General features: G+C 37.3%; 1 protein-coding gene across 1 annotated transcript; it reads left to right on the forward strand.

The window, feature by feature from the left end:
* Positions 1–7934: 7934 nt before the first annotated feature.
* ren (renin) lies at positions 7935–16023 on the forward strand. Its single transcript, XM_042004338.1, has 9 exons — positions 7935–8005; positions 13152–13299; positions 13696–13819; positions 13965–14083; positions 14196–14392; positions 15156–15278; positions 15403–15544; positions 15641–15739; positions 15862–16023. The coding sequence occupies exons 1-9, from the start codon at positions 7935–7937 to the stop codon at positions 16021–16023; spliced, it is 1185 nt and encodes a 394-aa protein (XP_041860272.1).
* Positions 16024–16495: the final 472 nt, after the last annotated feature.

Below are 16495 nucleotides of genomic sequence, written 5' to 3' on the forward strand. Positions count from 1 at the left end.
TAAAGGGATGTATGTGGTCTGCAACACTGTTTAGGTATTGTTTGTGGTGACTGATGCTGTAAAATCCACATCAAGGTTAAGACCAAGAGTTCAACAACAGCATTGACACAGACCATCTAGAATGATGAATGAGAAAATTAGATAATAAGTCAGATGGCTTCTTATGCTGCAGTTTTGTTGGTTACATGCCCATTGCATGCTCATTTGTCTCTGGACAGGGGTCTGCATGGTCACCACATTGTAACTTATGAACACTATGAGTTTTGACACTTTTCTTCCCTTTTTTTTTTTACAGTTTGCTCCATTCATTTTTGGAAATTCCTTTCACAATTAGGCCCTTTCTAAAAATCCTTCAGTCTCTCACATTTCAGCTTAAAAAATGCCTGCTTAATAGATCTCATCCCTTGACAAGTGCTGTTGTTTCAAGGTAATCTAAACTCTATATATATATGCCTGGAATGATAAAAATGTTGGCATCAGGGCGAAAGAGACAGTTAAATTCATTACATCCCCAGACAACTCATCTTCCTGTCAGGAAAGTGTGTAAAGTATGCTGAGAGCAGCTGTCGGTAGAAATATTATATAAGTTAAAGTTTTTGCTTCTAAATTTTGAATTACCTTTAAAAGCACTTTGAAAAATGACTCCAAATGAAAGACAGTGCTGCTCGTGATTGTAATTATGTCTCTTTGTGTTTTCTTCATTTAAGTTATTTGAGTCATCACATCTTTCTCAAGGCTTTCTCTTAACTGTTAATGCAAACACATTTCCTTTTCCCATGCTGACACACAGGATACCAGTCTGATACACTTTATTACCAGCCACGAGATTCACATCATCCAAAGACCTCATGCTCTGTTTAAAAATATTTTACCAAACAAGATAATGAGACTTTTTTCCACCTCTACCCACAGTTCAAAACAGAAGACAAACAATCCAACTCAGCCAATGAATCAGACATAAAATTGAGTCAAATTCTGATGTCTTGTTTGAATAAGAACATGTTTAAATGGAGCAACTATTACCTAACATGTAAAACCTTCAGTTCTGCTTGATATTGGTGAATGTTAGAGAGTCTGATGCATTTCCCATTTCCTATTTTAATCTCCTATCTGTTAAAATCTCATGGGTTGTGACTGAAAAGTAAAGGACATTTCTGCCTTTGAGGCATATTCACTCCAGCAAATTAAGACAGTTAATTCAGTGACACAGGGTGTAATCATATTGTAAATGTTATCTGGAAGCTCTAAATCTCCAATGCCTCTTTCCCACAGGCCAAAAATTCCTGATACCAACTACAGACTTTTGGCATTTGATTGAGTGGAAACTTTTTTTTTTAGTAAACATTTAGCTCCACTTTAAAGGATATAACAGTATTCACAGGTATTTATCAGCTTTAGCTCTGATTGGCATTGATGGGAACACAATACTTTGTTCAGTGAGAGTGCTGTGCTCAAAGGCAGCCAGAGTGTGCACAGTTTCTGTTTTCATTGCAGAAACACATTTCTTTACTTCTAACACAAGGATGTAAAAACTGGGGGCAACAACTGATATGCAAAAAAGAGTCATAGAGTCCAGGATGCAGTTTAATGTCATGTGTATTTATTATTGCACTGTACAGGCTTGTTGGACACAGCTCCAGTGTGACTGAATTGTTGCACCCAGAGCACTGAGGGTACACACACCACTACTCGCAATGAAAAGGATTCAATCAGCTTGTTTTATTGGGTGTTAAGTTAATCATGCTTTGTGTAAGCAAATGAATACATCTTTTATTGCTTATTTCTGCTTTCATAAAAAATAAATAAATAAATCTAAGGATATAAAGCCCCGTTTCTACCATGGGGTCGGCTTGGGACAGGATGAGATGCTTTTTTTTTTTTTTTTTTTTTTTTGCATTTCCAAAGGCAAATTTTGGAAGCTACTGTTTTTTTAAGGACCCTTCTGTTGTGGTCCCAGTCTATTTAATCCTTAAGGGTGGAGTTTAACACATTGCAAGCCATTAACTGAGAATGGGCAACATAGATAGATGGACAAACATAGAATGGACAAACATAGAAAAAAAACTTATTGTTTTTTCTATCCGAACATTGCTGTGTTGATTAGTTAAAGTTATAACAAAGAAATAACATTTTTAAGCTATAAGCCAAGTGAATGCTAGCTGTTACTTTATACTTAATGAAAAAAAAAAGAATCAAACCTCTCATCCAAATTTCCCTGAAAAAAAGATTAGTGAGGACAGAAGAAAAGTGGGAAAATTATATGTACATTTGTGTGTTGGGAAAGAGCTGTTACTGCATCCAACATGTTAGCTGACTGTCCCTCACTTCTCAAACAAGCATGTTAGCCTTCAGTTTAGAGTATAGTGGAGACAGACAAACCAACTTACTTTGAAGCTAACAGAATGTCTTTGCCTCACAAGCACACACTGAAATACTAAATTAACTACTTTATTATCCAGTATTTTTTTTTTTTATCTCTGATAAGTAAGTAACCACATTATCAGATTGAAGGTGTTAGTGAATGTTGCCATTATCTGATGTAAAGATGAGTCAGCCTGTGAACAACACAAAGAGGATGTTTGGTGAGTGTGAAGGATGTGCACACTTGTTATCCAGGAAGTCACAAAACTAAGCAATTAAAAAGGCCATATTTTTCTTTCTTTTTTCCTCCTTTCTTCTGAGGATATCCTGTGCACACAATCCAGAAAATCTCCACTTATCTGCAAATTAACAACAACTTTAAGAGATTAATTCCCTTGCAATTTAATATTTGACAGAGTTTACAGAAACTGCCTTCCCATGTGGTTAAATTAAAGTATTTTAACATGGATGAAAAAGGCCATCCTGCAAATTTTTAGTCACTTGTTTTCATTTTATTGCACTAAAACTGTCAAAAAGGCCAGATTTATATAAGGCACACACACACACACACACACACACACACACACACACACACACACACACACACACACACACACACACACACACACACACACATATATATATATATATATATAGTTTTCGCCAACTAGAATAATTTTTATTTCTAATTGGCATAATCTAATTGGCTAATTATTTGATTGTTGAATCCAATAATATATTAAGTAGTGTTACTGAAGTGTTGTTGTGTTGTTAACTAAGCATACTAAGCATATTGAAAAGAAAGAAAGACTTGTAATTTGTTTGCCTGGAATACACCTTTAAAGTCACCGTTAGACTGAAAGCACTGTATTTAACATGCAATTAAACCCCCTTGCATAAACTATACGAGGATTTTGTGACTTAAAGGAAAGACCTCAGTATGATTACTATAATGGAAACATCCCATTCGGGGTTAGTATTTACATCTTGCTAATTGTAAGGGCGGTACTTTACAAGATTGCTTTGAATGGAGGACTTGAGGTATACAAGGAGTTTTTCTTATTGTATTTGTATTTAAAGGATTATTAATTTTCCAAAGACATGTTGGGTTGATTGGTCACTTTAAATTCTCCCTATAGTGAATGTGAGTGTGAGTAGTTGTTTGTCTTTCTGTGTTGCCCTGCGATAGACCGATGACCTGTCCAGGGTGTACCTTGCTTCTCGCCTGCCAATAGCTAGGATAGACTCCAGCCCTCCACGACCCTGAACTGGACTAAGCAGTACAGACAATGAATGAAAGAATAAAAAAATTTATTATTTTATTTACTCACAAAGCATTTAATATTGTGTTATGTTGAATGTACACACTATATGCACATTCAGATGTAACAATGTGGTGATCATGGACTGAAAAACCCATAAAGGTAGCAACTTTTTAGAAATAACTAAATGTGTCATTTTTCTTTAAAAAAGTTCCCTGTTACTAAGATTTTCAGTGTTGAGCGATGACATCTAAATTAATAACTTCACATTGGTCTTTAATTTACATTTATTACTTAAAATAGCTGGCTACAAGTAAAAAATGTGGTATCAAGACTGGTAATATTGGATGTAAGAAATGAAGAATTGGAAATCTGAGCTGCACATTTAGGACTGCTGGTGAAATGTCAGTGCAGTTGGTAGTAAAACATGCCTTCATTTAACAAAGTATCTGTTTTCAGATTGCAGGGTATTTCAGTAAGGCAAGCTGTGTGTTCTGACTGCCAGCAGCATAAGTAGCCTTGTTTCTGGTGTTAGACAGACTTTGAACTAGTTGGCTTCACAGAGCTTTGTACCACAGCTTTGCTCTCTCATTGACTGAATCAGTTTGTCTTCACTGCTGCTACAGCTGAGTGTCGTTTAAATCAGCTGGCTGCACTTGGCATCTTCATCTTCTGATGCTGTGCACAGAACCGCAAAGAGCCACATGCACACATGTTCACTTACAAGCCAGAAAACACATGTGCATGATTTTGAAGACTAATTTTAAACTTAGTGATAACATTTAATAACTCACTTTTGATTGGGTGTTTAATAAATTTTTCTTACTGGCTTTATTTTTGACCTGTCATGTAAATCATTGTTACAGTGGTAAAGGGCATACACATGGAGGTATTATCTTTAAAAAAAAAAAGTATGAATCAGCAAAATGCATGAACCTAGCAGAAGTCTGCTATCAAATATTTACCTGTACAGGCAGACGCTGTTGTGTCACAACAGTGAGTGGCAAAGCAGGTGCAGTTGCCATGGTTTCTTGTTCACCACCAGATGTTTTGTGTCTGTAAGGAGCACCTGTTTCTTAATGGAGCTCTCTGGGAATTGCAGTCATGCTTCTTCATGGGACACAGACCACACATTCTAACATGATACCTTTCTTGGGTAAGCCATAATATATTCCACATGATATGTAGAGATGGAGCAGATGAGAGAAATAAGTTATACCCCTGAAAAATTTTTCAAGAGGAACTTGTTTTAATGAAGCTAATTAGTAGTTTCGATGTGTTTTTCTTTATTTTAAAATCAGCTGTATGGAACTTAAATTAAATGCATCTTGGTCAGCTGAATATTTTGAGATGATGATGTGTGCAGCCGAGTGTGTTCTCTAAATATAGAGGCATAGGTGATCTATTTCTTTCTCTCTATTTCTCTCTCTCTCCCTAAAGTAATTTCAAAACCTTGTTTGTTTTAAGTATTTCATGTAGCATGTTTTACTGTTCTTTTTAAATAATTCAGGATGTTGTCCTATTTTGTGTTTTTTGCCTTTTTTTATGTGCACCTCATGCTACTTAAAGTCATGTTAAAAATAAAGTGCATTCTCATTTTCACGGTATTATGAGTCAGGAAATCATCTAGTCCTTGTAAAATTGGAACAATACAACCTCAGGTGGTCAAGAAGACACAACACATACTTAACCAAAACAAAGGCAACATGCAGTAGTGTGTAAAAAGTACATCATGTGATTCAGTAGTTTGTAAATCCACCTTTAGCAGCAATCTGTTGAATTAATCATTTTCTGTCTGATGTTATCAGTCTCTCACATCTTTGTGTTGAAACTTTTAGCCATTCCTTTGCTATATTGCTTTAGTTAATTGAGGTTTCACAAATAATTGTTTATAATTTTTGTTAGTAATTGTTTATAGTTCAGAGATTCTGAGTACTGCAGTCTAAACTTAAAATGAACTTGCAGGGTTGACCACTCTTTGGAAGACTGGCAACAGCTCTCAATGTTTCAAATGATATTTTGTGAACAGTGCAACTGTGGAATAACGAATGCTCCAGACCAACATACCGCCAAAACAAGGTCTTTCAAGAGGAGTTCAAGTTTGCTGATGATCAATTAAGCAAGTGCATTTGATGAACCACACCAGTCTGCTACATACATTCCTAATTCCTCTGATAACAGTAAGGGTGAGCTTCTGTTTTCACACACAGCTTCTGGATTTTAGCTTTGTTTTAATTAAAGAAATAATGACACAGTTTAATACGTCATGCATTCTTGTTATTTTAAGCTTGTATTTAGCTTGTTGTGGCTTGTGAACTGAGCGAGAGAGCAGATCATCTCCCAACCAGTGGATGTAATGGGTTGACGGTGGCTACCTAACTTATTTAACCTCTGAACCCTGATGCAGCCATCTTAATTTTCTTCATTTTTGTTTGGAAAGCACATGAAGCAGTTGGGCTGTGAGTTTTCTGGATCCATCTTCACCTCAGAGTCCTTTATGGTCGCATTGTCTATGGGTGGAGTATTCATTTAACTATCATTGTGTCAATGCTGAGTGTATTGGACTTTGGTAAATGCCAGTGATTATGCAACTTGGGTATATGGGTCTTTATGGACTTGAAATAGATGCCTCTAGCTAATTTAGTTTGTTGTAGCTTGTATGATGTTTAACTGTGCTACATTTAATTTACATTTACATTTTTTTAAATGTATATTTAATTAAACATTTTTTTCTGTCTACATTAGTTTTACCTCATTCACATGCTGTGTAAATAAACAGATTTGTAAAACTTCTGCCAAAGTGTGTGGAAAAGGGGACTTTCAACAAGAGCAGAACAGTAAAAAGACTCAACAGTGACTCTACATAGCTAATAAAATGAGCTGGACTAGATGATTTTGATATTTTAATATGTCACTTAAGGAAGGTGTAAATAAAATTTGGTCTGACTGCAAAATAGTGGTAGGTGAGAGTGTAGCCAGACAACATAGAATAGTGTCTTGTAGGATGACTCTGGTGGTGAGGAAGATAAAGAAGACAAAGACAGAACAGAGGACAAAGTGGTGGAAGCTGAAAAAGGAAGAGTGTTGTGTGGCTTTTAGAGAACAGTTGAGACAGGCTCTGGGTGGTTAAGAGGTGCTTGCAAATGACTGAACAACCACAGCTAATATGATCAGGGAGACAGGTAGGAGATTACTGGGTGTGTCTTCTGAGGTACGTAGATAAGGAGACCTGGTGGTGGAATGAGAAAGTGCAGGAGTGTATACAGGAGAAGAGGTTAGCTAATAAGAGGTGGGACACTGATAGGACTGAAGAGAGTAGACAGGAGTACAGGGAGATACAGCGTAAGGTGAAGACAGAGGTGGCAAAGGCCAAACAAAGAGCTTACGATGGCTTGTATGCTAGGTTGGACAGTAAGGAAGGAGAGAATGACTTGTACAGGTTGGCAAGGCAGGGAGATAGGGATGGGAAGGATGTGCAGCAAGTTAGGGTGATTAAGGATAGAGTTGGAAATGTACTGACAGATACTGGAAGTGTGATTGGAAGATGGAAAGAGTACTTTGAAGAGTTGAAAATTAGAGAGAACGAAGAGTTGAAGAGGTGACTGTTGTGGACCAGGAAGTAGAAAAGATTAGTAAGGATGAAGTTAAGACATTGAAGAGGATGAAGGGTGGAAAGGCAGTTGGTCCTGATGATATATACCTGTGGAGGTATGGAGGTGTCTAGGGGAGGTAGCTATAGAGTTTTTTGACTAGGTTGTTCAACAAGATCTTAGAGAGTGAGAAGATGTCTGAAGAATGGAAGCAAAATGTACCAATTTTTAAGAACAAGGGAGATGTGTAGAGTTGTGGCAACTACAGAGAAATATAGTTGATGAGCCATACAATGAAGTAATGAGAAAGAGTAGTGGAAGCTACACTGAGGACAGAAGTGAACATTTGCGAGCAGCAGTATGGTTTCATGCCAAGAAAGAGTACTACAGATGCAATAATTGCTTTGAGGTTGTTGATAGAGAAGTACAGAGAAGGTCAGAGGGAGCTGCATTGTTTCTTTGTGGATTTAGACAAAGCATATGACAGAGAGAAGAACTGTGGTACTATATGAGAAAGTCTGGATTGGCAGAGAAATATATTAGAGTGGTACAGGACATGTATGAGAGGTGTAAGACAGTGGTGAAGTGTGCTGTAGGTACAACAGAGGCGTTCAGGGTGGAGGTGGGACTGCATCAAGGATCAACTCTGAGCCCCTTCTTGTTTGCTTTGGTGGTGGACAGATAGGCAGATGAGGTTAGACAGGAATCTCGATGGACTATGATGTTTGCAGATGACATTGTGATCTGTAGTGAGAGCAGGGAACAGGTGGAGAAAAAGCTGGAGAGGTGGAGGTATGCCCTGGAACGAAGAGGGATGAAGGTTAGCCAAAGCAAGACAGAATATATGTGTGTGAATGATAGGGATCCAATGTTGTATGGTTTAGAGACAGTAGCACTAAAGAAAAGACAGGAAGCAGAGCTTGAGTTTGCAGAGACTAAAATATTGAGCGTCTCTTTAGGAGTGACAAGGATGGATAGGATCAGGAATAAGTGCATCAGAGGGACAGCATGTGTTCGATGTTTTGGAGATAAAGACCAGACTGAGATGGTTTGGACATGTACTGAGGAGGGATAGTGAACATATTGGAAGAAGGATGCTGAGGTTGGAACTGTCAGGCAGGAGGCCTAGAGGAAGACCAAAGAGGAGATTTATGGATGTTATGAGGTAGCACATGAAGGTAGTCGATGTGAAAGAAGAGGATGCAGAGGATAGGGATAGATGGAAGCAGATAATTTGCTGTGGCGACCCCTAAAGGGAAAAGCTGAAAGGCAAAGAAGAAGTGTTATTTATACTATGTGATGTTTCTGTTGTTGATATCCCTAAGAAATCTGTCTCATTTTATTTGTTCTAATTATATGCACTTGACTCTGCTTAGCATTACCAAGTAATGAGGTCATTGCATCAACTACTTTGGAATTTAGTGCAAAGTCAAAACTAAATTTATTTAGTACTAAAAGTTATCTCCTATAAGAACAGCATCCATCAACAAAAAAATCCTAATTTTCAGGATTTAAGTTTTGGTTTTACATGTACCTTTTCGCATGTTGAAAATAAAAGCTTAAAATTGTATTCATGTACTGAGATGGAGTCACAAACCAACAGAAATCTGATTGACTCCCTTAAAAAAAGGTATAATGCTGCTCTCTGCTGGCCTGAAGCAGTACAGCATGCATATGTAAAAAAAAAAAGGTCTATATCCACATCCAAGAGAGGATTTAGACATAAATATAGTTTAATTAATCCTAGAAATAAAATTATTATACTGGAATGTGAACTTGGAATTTGTATACCACACTGTTGTGTACACCATATGCTGTTATACTACTTCTTTTGGTCTCAATTGTAGCATTTCTCACCTCCTGTTGGGAAGACAGGCCCACACAATTTCATGCATATTAAATCCAGATGGAATCAAAGTTTATTCAATTCAAATTAAAAAACAAGACGAAAAAAAAAAAAAAAAAGCAATTTGCTCACTGTTGCTTTTATGTGTTGGAATGTGAAAGTAACTGTTTATAATTAAGTAAAAACATGATTTTGTATTTGATGCTCAGACCAGCTTCAGAATTTAAAGGGGAGTGTAAATTTTGGAGTCAGGCTTGTTTGATAGATAACTTCTTTTAAGTCTTATTCTCTGCTAACAATCACTGCTCGACTTCACGTCTTTCTTATCACAAGAGATAGCTTAACCCCACAGGTTCAGTGAATTCTGCCTCAGGTGTGAGTTTGTCTGCACAAACCTATTTGAAGTTTCATCTGTTGCACCCTCTATAACAACCATTTTCTTTAGTTTATTTTTAATCAGCTTTTTCACAACATTTACAATTCTGTTAAAGAGTTTTATACAGCCAAAGATTAGATATTATAGTATAATATAAATATATTATATTTTAAAATACCATTAATATTGCCTTGACTGAGTAAAAGAGTACTGACTCAATCAAGGCAATGCTAATGGTATTTGAAAATATAATAAATAAAATAATAAATCACCTCTACAGAGACTTTTCATTTCACATTTCCCATGCCCACCAGTAGTGTGGACTTACAGAGAGGTGGGAGGCCATGCAGGAGTGACGCATGGGTCTGTCTCTGCAGTGTGGGAAAGAAACGTACGGGTATCTATTTATCCACATAGGTCAAGAAGTCAGATGTCTGTAATCTGCTATCAAAACTTGCTTGTAAATCAGAATTATATAATAAATGACGTATAGATGTTGTTTTTAGTGCTGCTATTTAAGTTAAATGTGTCTTTATACTGAACTAAGTAGTATTTTTGAGTTAGCAAAACATCCAAAAGTTTGCATGTGATGTGCTTATGTAAGCTACTTGATGTTGAGTAGGTCGTGTACAGAAGGTCTTTAGAGATTTCTTTGTTGAAAACAGCTGCCTGATGTGGCTGACAACATCCCTATAACAGCAGAAAGAATGAGCCAAAACGTCAAAACAATGAGCTATAACTCATTATAAAGCTAAGTTAAGAGAACTCCCGCTAATCTAATTTGTGATGTATGTATATATGTTATTTAACCCCTGTCATTTGAGATATTATTTTAGAAAGTTTCTAATGAAAAATAGTAGCCACTGTTGACAAATTGTTAGCGAAAATCTTACTTTGCTAAATTGCCCCTGTTTTGTGTAAGTAGTTTACCTTTCTTTAGAAGCACTGTTCGATCCTAATGAATGACCTCTAGCCTCTGCATTAGCTCCACCCTATCCAGACAGGCTGGATACGAACCCAGGGAGAATGAGCAGAGAATGGATGGGTATTAAGCTCAGCTGAGTCTGAGCCTAGCAGCAGGAGGTACGCATGAAAATACAGCACACTGCCAATTCCTGTGAACTGCATAATGCACTCAACATGGGCTCTGCCTTAAGCCAGTGATTTTTATCTAAGACTGTGACTTGATCCTACCAATGTGTGTTGTACTTCCCCTTTTATCTGTTTTGTTAAAATCAGTGCTAAGTGGGTGCATAAGCTGTAGAAAACTTTGCAACAGAAGAGTGTAGACGTGTCAGCTTCACAGAGAAAGGAACTGATGGGTGTGGGAAAAGGAAGCCATCCAAAGGAAAAATCTGTATTCTGCTTAAGTGCACAACGCAACAAAACCAAAGACCTATCAACATTTCACAATACAATGTCCTGAGGCTAATAAACTGCATTTTACAGCCATTTGTTCCAGCTACGGTCATCACTTGGCAGCTATATTTTGTGTTATGGCAACGTGTCACAGACCAGAACTACTTAAAACATTGGCCATTTTGAACATGCACCATGTTGTTTTTTTAAATAAATAAATAAAACACCAGCAACATTAATGGTGGAGGAAACGAAAAAGAGAAAGCAACAGAACAAGAGACAAGATGAGTGAAATCAGATTAACTTTCAGAGCTTTCATTGGAGGGGGCCAAAGTGCTCAAATCTGCCCAAGCGCAGTACTTTGTTTGTTTTAATTAAGTAATTTATCTTGTTTTACTGTATTGTGTTTTATATTTCACTGTTGTGTTTTTAAGTTTTGTTGTTTTGTTTTCTGGTATGTTGTGATGTGAGTTTTAATGTGTTTTTAATTCTAAAGAAATGGACTACTTTAATATAATGTTTCACATTTTAATGTTGTATTTTCAGAAGTATTTATTTTAGTTTTGTTGCATTATCTGAAGTGTTTTATTCCTAGTTTTGTTGTTATTTTACATCAGTGTTGTGTTCCCACTGTTTTTTAGGTTTTTGCTTTTTCCTTCCTGGTTTGTACTGTTGAATTTTGCAATCAGCAATGTAAAATGGTCGTATATTTAAACCATTACATCAAGCACATTTACTTGTTTGTTTGTTTTTTTTCTCATCAAATTGGTCAGTCACACCATCCATTGAAGTAACAACAGATTAGATCAACAGTGTGTTTGTGTTCAGCACAGTCTCCAGATTCTGAGTTTTCATTTGACTTGTATTTCAGTTTCGGAAAAAAAAATCTAACTAATCTGCTTTGACAGCTTACTGTGGGTTAGCTCACTGTGTGAATGCCTTCAGGCAAATTATAAAGCATTTTATGAAACTGTTAAGGACATTCAAATGATCTTACTAACCTTGATTTGTGGGTGGAGCCACAAAGCACCCAAGTTGCACCATCAGTAAGGCTATATGCAATTATACTTTCACTGAAGCAACTCTATTAAAAAAGGTAAGAAAATGCAATTCAGTAGCTAATTAGATGGCACAAGTTTGTTGTAAGAGACAATATTTGTGTTGATTTCAATAAAAGGTGCTTACTGGAGCACATTATTCTCCCTATTTGCAAATAGACCAAACTGAAGCAACTAATCGTTGGGGTTGTATGGTTGCAGTAATCCAAGCATGTGCGTGTATATATCTCACAAACTCAAAACCTTACCACATTTCCTGCTTATTTTAGTGCTGTTTACCTCTATGGCTTCTGCAAGGACTCATGATGACTTCAACATTTTAAACATGTCAAAACCACATTAGGCTCCATATCGTTCCAATTTGCCTTTCAACTCTACAGCTTCTTCTGTTAAGACATCAGCATAAGCAGGACAAGCATTGCAGGTCACATTTAAGAGAAGAAGGCATTCACACAGCTGTTTTGTGGTAGCAGCAAATTCTAGTTTTCTCTTCTTCTCACAGCCCTGCAGAGAATGTGTTGAGCTCACATACGTCAGCAATCTGCAAAGCTCTGCATCCAGCTTTAAGTCCACAGTGTTTTTCAAAGGGTCAGAGTTCAGATCTCTCTCTGGGACCTTTATCACAGGAGGGGTTGTGTGACTGATGCTTGTTTGCAAGTGGTCACCTCCAGGAAAAGTCCACATCCAGTAGCTAATGGGTGAGAGCAAAGAGCACAGAGTATAAATACATGCAGGGTACAAGACACCACACTGCGATAGGCAGCTTTCACAAACGAATTCAATAAACGTGGATTTTCCTTCTGCTGCCAGAGAAGTCACTATGACTCTTTTGTGGAATTACTGGATGTGTTTGACTGCTTTATCGCTGACAGTGACCACGAGCCATGCTTTGAGAAGGTAGCACACTTATTGCTTTTTATATCTCCTGCTTTGCTTAAAGTGTCTTACAGCAGTTAAGAGAAAACATACAGCAGCAAAAGTGACAATGTACAACTAAACAAATAAAGACAAATGTGTTTTATTGGTTCATTACAAAAGCCAGGGATTTCAGCATTGTCTTAGCATCTGTTTTTTATTCATTTTACTGGCTAGGCGCTGAAAGCAAAGCACATCTGTACTTTATTATAGGGTCATTCTCATACTGGGACCATGACCAGACACATGTGTCAGATATATGAAAAATATACCTTCACAGAAATCTTTAACATGTCTGTTGCATCACATCCATCGTTTCTCTTGATATTTATCTTTACTGTTTCCTGTTGTTTTTTTCTTCTTCTTCTTTTTTTCTGTTTTTAGAATCCCCCTGAAGAAGATGCCATCCGTCAGAGAGACGCTGCAGCAAATGGGTGTTTCCACAAAGCAGGTGTTTACTGAGTTGTCCCAGATGAGCACAGTTGACACCAACAACGGGACTGTTCCCACACCACTAACCAACTACTTTGATGTGAGACTTTTTTATGTGCCATTAACTATTCACAGAAACATTTTTTAAACTTACCAAAAATGTGTTGTTCTGTTAAGGGTACTACAGGTAAAAGGAAAGCAGGATGTGTTAAATTGAAAGCATCTTGATTTGCTTTCTTCTTGAGGGTTAAAGGGGCCTACACATCCAAAAGCCTTCATCTCTGCTCTTGGACGAGTGTTGAAATGTCTTCTCAAGTAAACGGCAGATTCATTTGCCTTTGAATTGGAACTTTGTGTGCGAGTCATACTCAACATCATATTTCATAACCTCAAACTACATTTGTGGATTACTGCACAAGGGAATTTTCCTTTTTAAATTTTTTTTAATATTTAAATGCTGTAGCATGAAAAATGGGATATTGTTTATTCTCATTAGACTCAGTACTTTGGAGAAATAAGCATCGGTTCTCCAGCCCAGATGTTCAACGTGGTGTTTGACACAGGTTCCTCCAACTTGTGGGTGCCCTCACAACGCTGCTCACCTTTCTCCACCGCCTGTTGTAAGTGTCAATGTCCATGAAAAGGAGAATGCTTTTTACTTAAAGCTACTGCATTGCACAATTCAATGAGAATAGTTTATTTAATTTCAAAATTTTTAATTAAACTTTCAAATGAATTAAAAGTGAACTGTTTTTGAACTTGTAGTTACCCACAACAGATATGATGCTTCGCAATCCCACACTTATGTTGAGAATGGCACAGGATTTTCTATCCAGTATGCTTCTGGAAATGTCAGGGGATTTCTGAGCGAAGATGTGGTTGTGGTGAGTTGAAAGTTTATACCTATAAATCAGAGGTATTCCCTTTTTACTTCGCAGCATGAACTCCCCTTTACCACGTTACACCTTTGATCTTCGATTTGTTTGATCCCTGCAGGTTGGTGGTATTCCTGTGGTGCAAGTATTTGCTGAAGCCACTTCTCTGTCTGCCATGCCTTTCATCTTTGCCAAGTTTGATGGAGTCCTGGGGATGGGTTACCCCAACATGGCCATTGATGGTATAACTCCAGTGTTTGACCGTATCATGTCCCAGCATGTCCTCAAAGAACAAGTGTTTTCTGTGTACTACAGCAGGTACGTTCAAGCAGATATTCCATCATTTTGTGTAAAATCCACCTCACATTATGTAAACTTAAAAGGCTGCTGGAGCAAAGTAGATGTACCTGTTAATAACAAAACAGCATGTATGCTAGAATGTTGAAATAAAATGTGATGAAATGACAAAAACTATTTTAGATGCCAGAACTTATCTTTAGATAAAAATCAAGATTTTTTGACCTTAAAAAAAAAAGAAAACACTAAATGCTGCGAGGTGTGAAAGAAATGAAAGGATACCAATGGATAATTTTTTTTTTCTTCTCAGTCATCTATTACGTATGTCTGAAAAACAAAGCAGAAAACAATCTTACACTAAGTAGAAAGCTTTAAAGGTGTGAGATAAAGAATTAAACATCTGCTCAATATTTTTTTCAACAAAATAAATCATTGACATCAACAATGACACAGAGAATATGCACAGCATTGACAAATTATGAGACATGGACTCCATGACACATGTCTGCAGGAGACAGATTTATTTTAAGTCTGCTTGTGGTTGAAATATGCTTTGCGGAGGTTTTATTAGTTTAGTTGCGGTCAGGTCAACTATTTTGCGGTCATTTATCTTCTTTTTGTCTTATATTTAAAAATTTTGAGCCTTTGTGCATCTCCCAATAGTCATTTAATGGTAACAGGCATTTTAAACAGAAACCCAGGGCCAATCTAACCCCCAGGCACCTTGGCCTGTGCCCAGTTTGCTCATTTATTGATATTTCCATGATTGTTTTATTGCTGCCAGGGATCCAAAACATTCTCCTGGGGGAGAGCTGGTCCTCGGCGGGACTGACCCAAACTACTACACTGGGAATTTTAATTATATGGAAACCAGAGAGGTGGGAAAATGGGAAGTTACCATGAAGGGGTGAGATATTTGTGTTATATCAATATTGCATATGTGTGTGTGTGCTTGTGTGTGTGCCCATGCATGCATGCAACCATTCAGAAACCACATGGTTTGTGTTATGTGTCTTCTCTCATTCGATCAGTGTTTCTGTCGGGATGGAGATGATGTTTTGTGCAGAGGGCTGCACAGCTGTAATTGACACGGGATCTTCCTACATCACAGGCCCGGCCTCTTCTGTGTCTGTCCTGATGAAAACCATCGGAGCTCGGCTGGATGAAAGTGGAGTAAGGTTTACACATGCAACACAATTTCCTACAAAAAACAGTCTTCTGTAAAAATTCCTCACCTGTCATCATCTTTTACTTTCTGTTGACCACCAGTACAAAATCAACTGTGACGCTGTCACAACTTTGCCTAGTGTCACTTTTCATTTGGGAGGCCAAGAATACTCACTCACACATGAGGATTATATCTTATGGGTAAGAACAAGAGCAAATGCCTAACTGTTTTTAAAAAGAGACTTTCATTGTGATTGATTATTATTATTAGCTTTACATATTTTAGTGGCTTCTAGTGATAAAACTGTTCTTTCTGACTCCAGCAGTCACAGATTGAAGGGGACGTCTGCACTGTCACCTTCAGAGGCTTGGATGTGCCGCCACCTACAGGTCCCATCTGGATTTTAGGAGCCAACTTCATTGCCCGATACTACACAGAGTTTGACCGCCACAATAACCGGATAGGGTTTGCTACAGCAGTCTGACAAGAAGTTCAACATCAGCCATCTTCCGCTGTGCTTCTGCTTTTTGTAGTTTTCTTGTTATCCACTGATGATTTCTTATCATGTTTGACCATGACCTTTTTACTGCCTTTTTCTAGTAGCTAGATTAAGCTGTATTTACAGCAATGGATGCACAACATGTGTTGCATTTTTTTGTTTAATCGTATTTATTTCCTAATATTTGGCACCAGTTGCACTGAACACCCTCTGAAAATGTTACTATTTATACACATTTATCAGCAAATACATTTTTAGTGCTTAATAATAACTTGCAGAAACAATCACATTACATTTGCATCCTTATGACTTAATAAAAATGATTTTCTGAAGTTTCATTTAAATTTGATTCAATTTCCAGGATTAACTGCAGTGTTTCCATCTCAGTCTGTTGAGTGCATGCCGTGATCATGATGTGAAAGTGAAGGCTAAAGTTGAAAACACATGCTGCAGTAGA

Source organism: Melanotaenia boesemani, chromosome 13 (assembly GCF_017639745.1).
Source record: "Melanotaenia boesemani isolate fMelBoe1 chromosome 13, fMelBoe1.pri, whole genome shotgun sequence".
In the NCBI taxonomy this organism is placed as follows: domain Eukaryota; kingdom Metazoa; phylum Chordata; class Actinopteri; order Atheriniformes; family Melanotaeniidae; genus Melanotaenia; species Melanotaenia boesemani.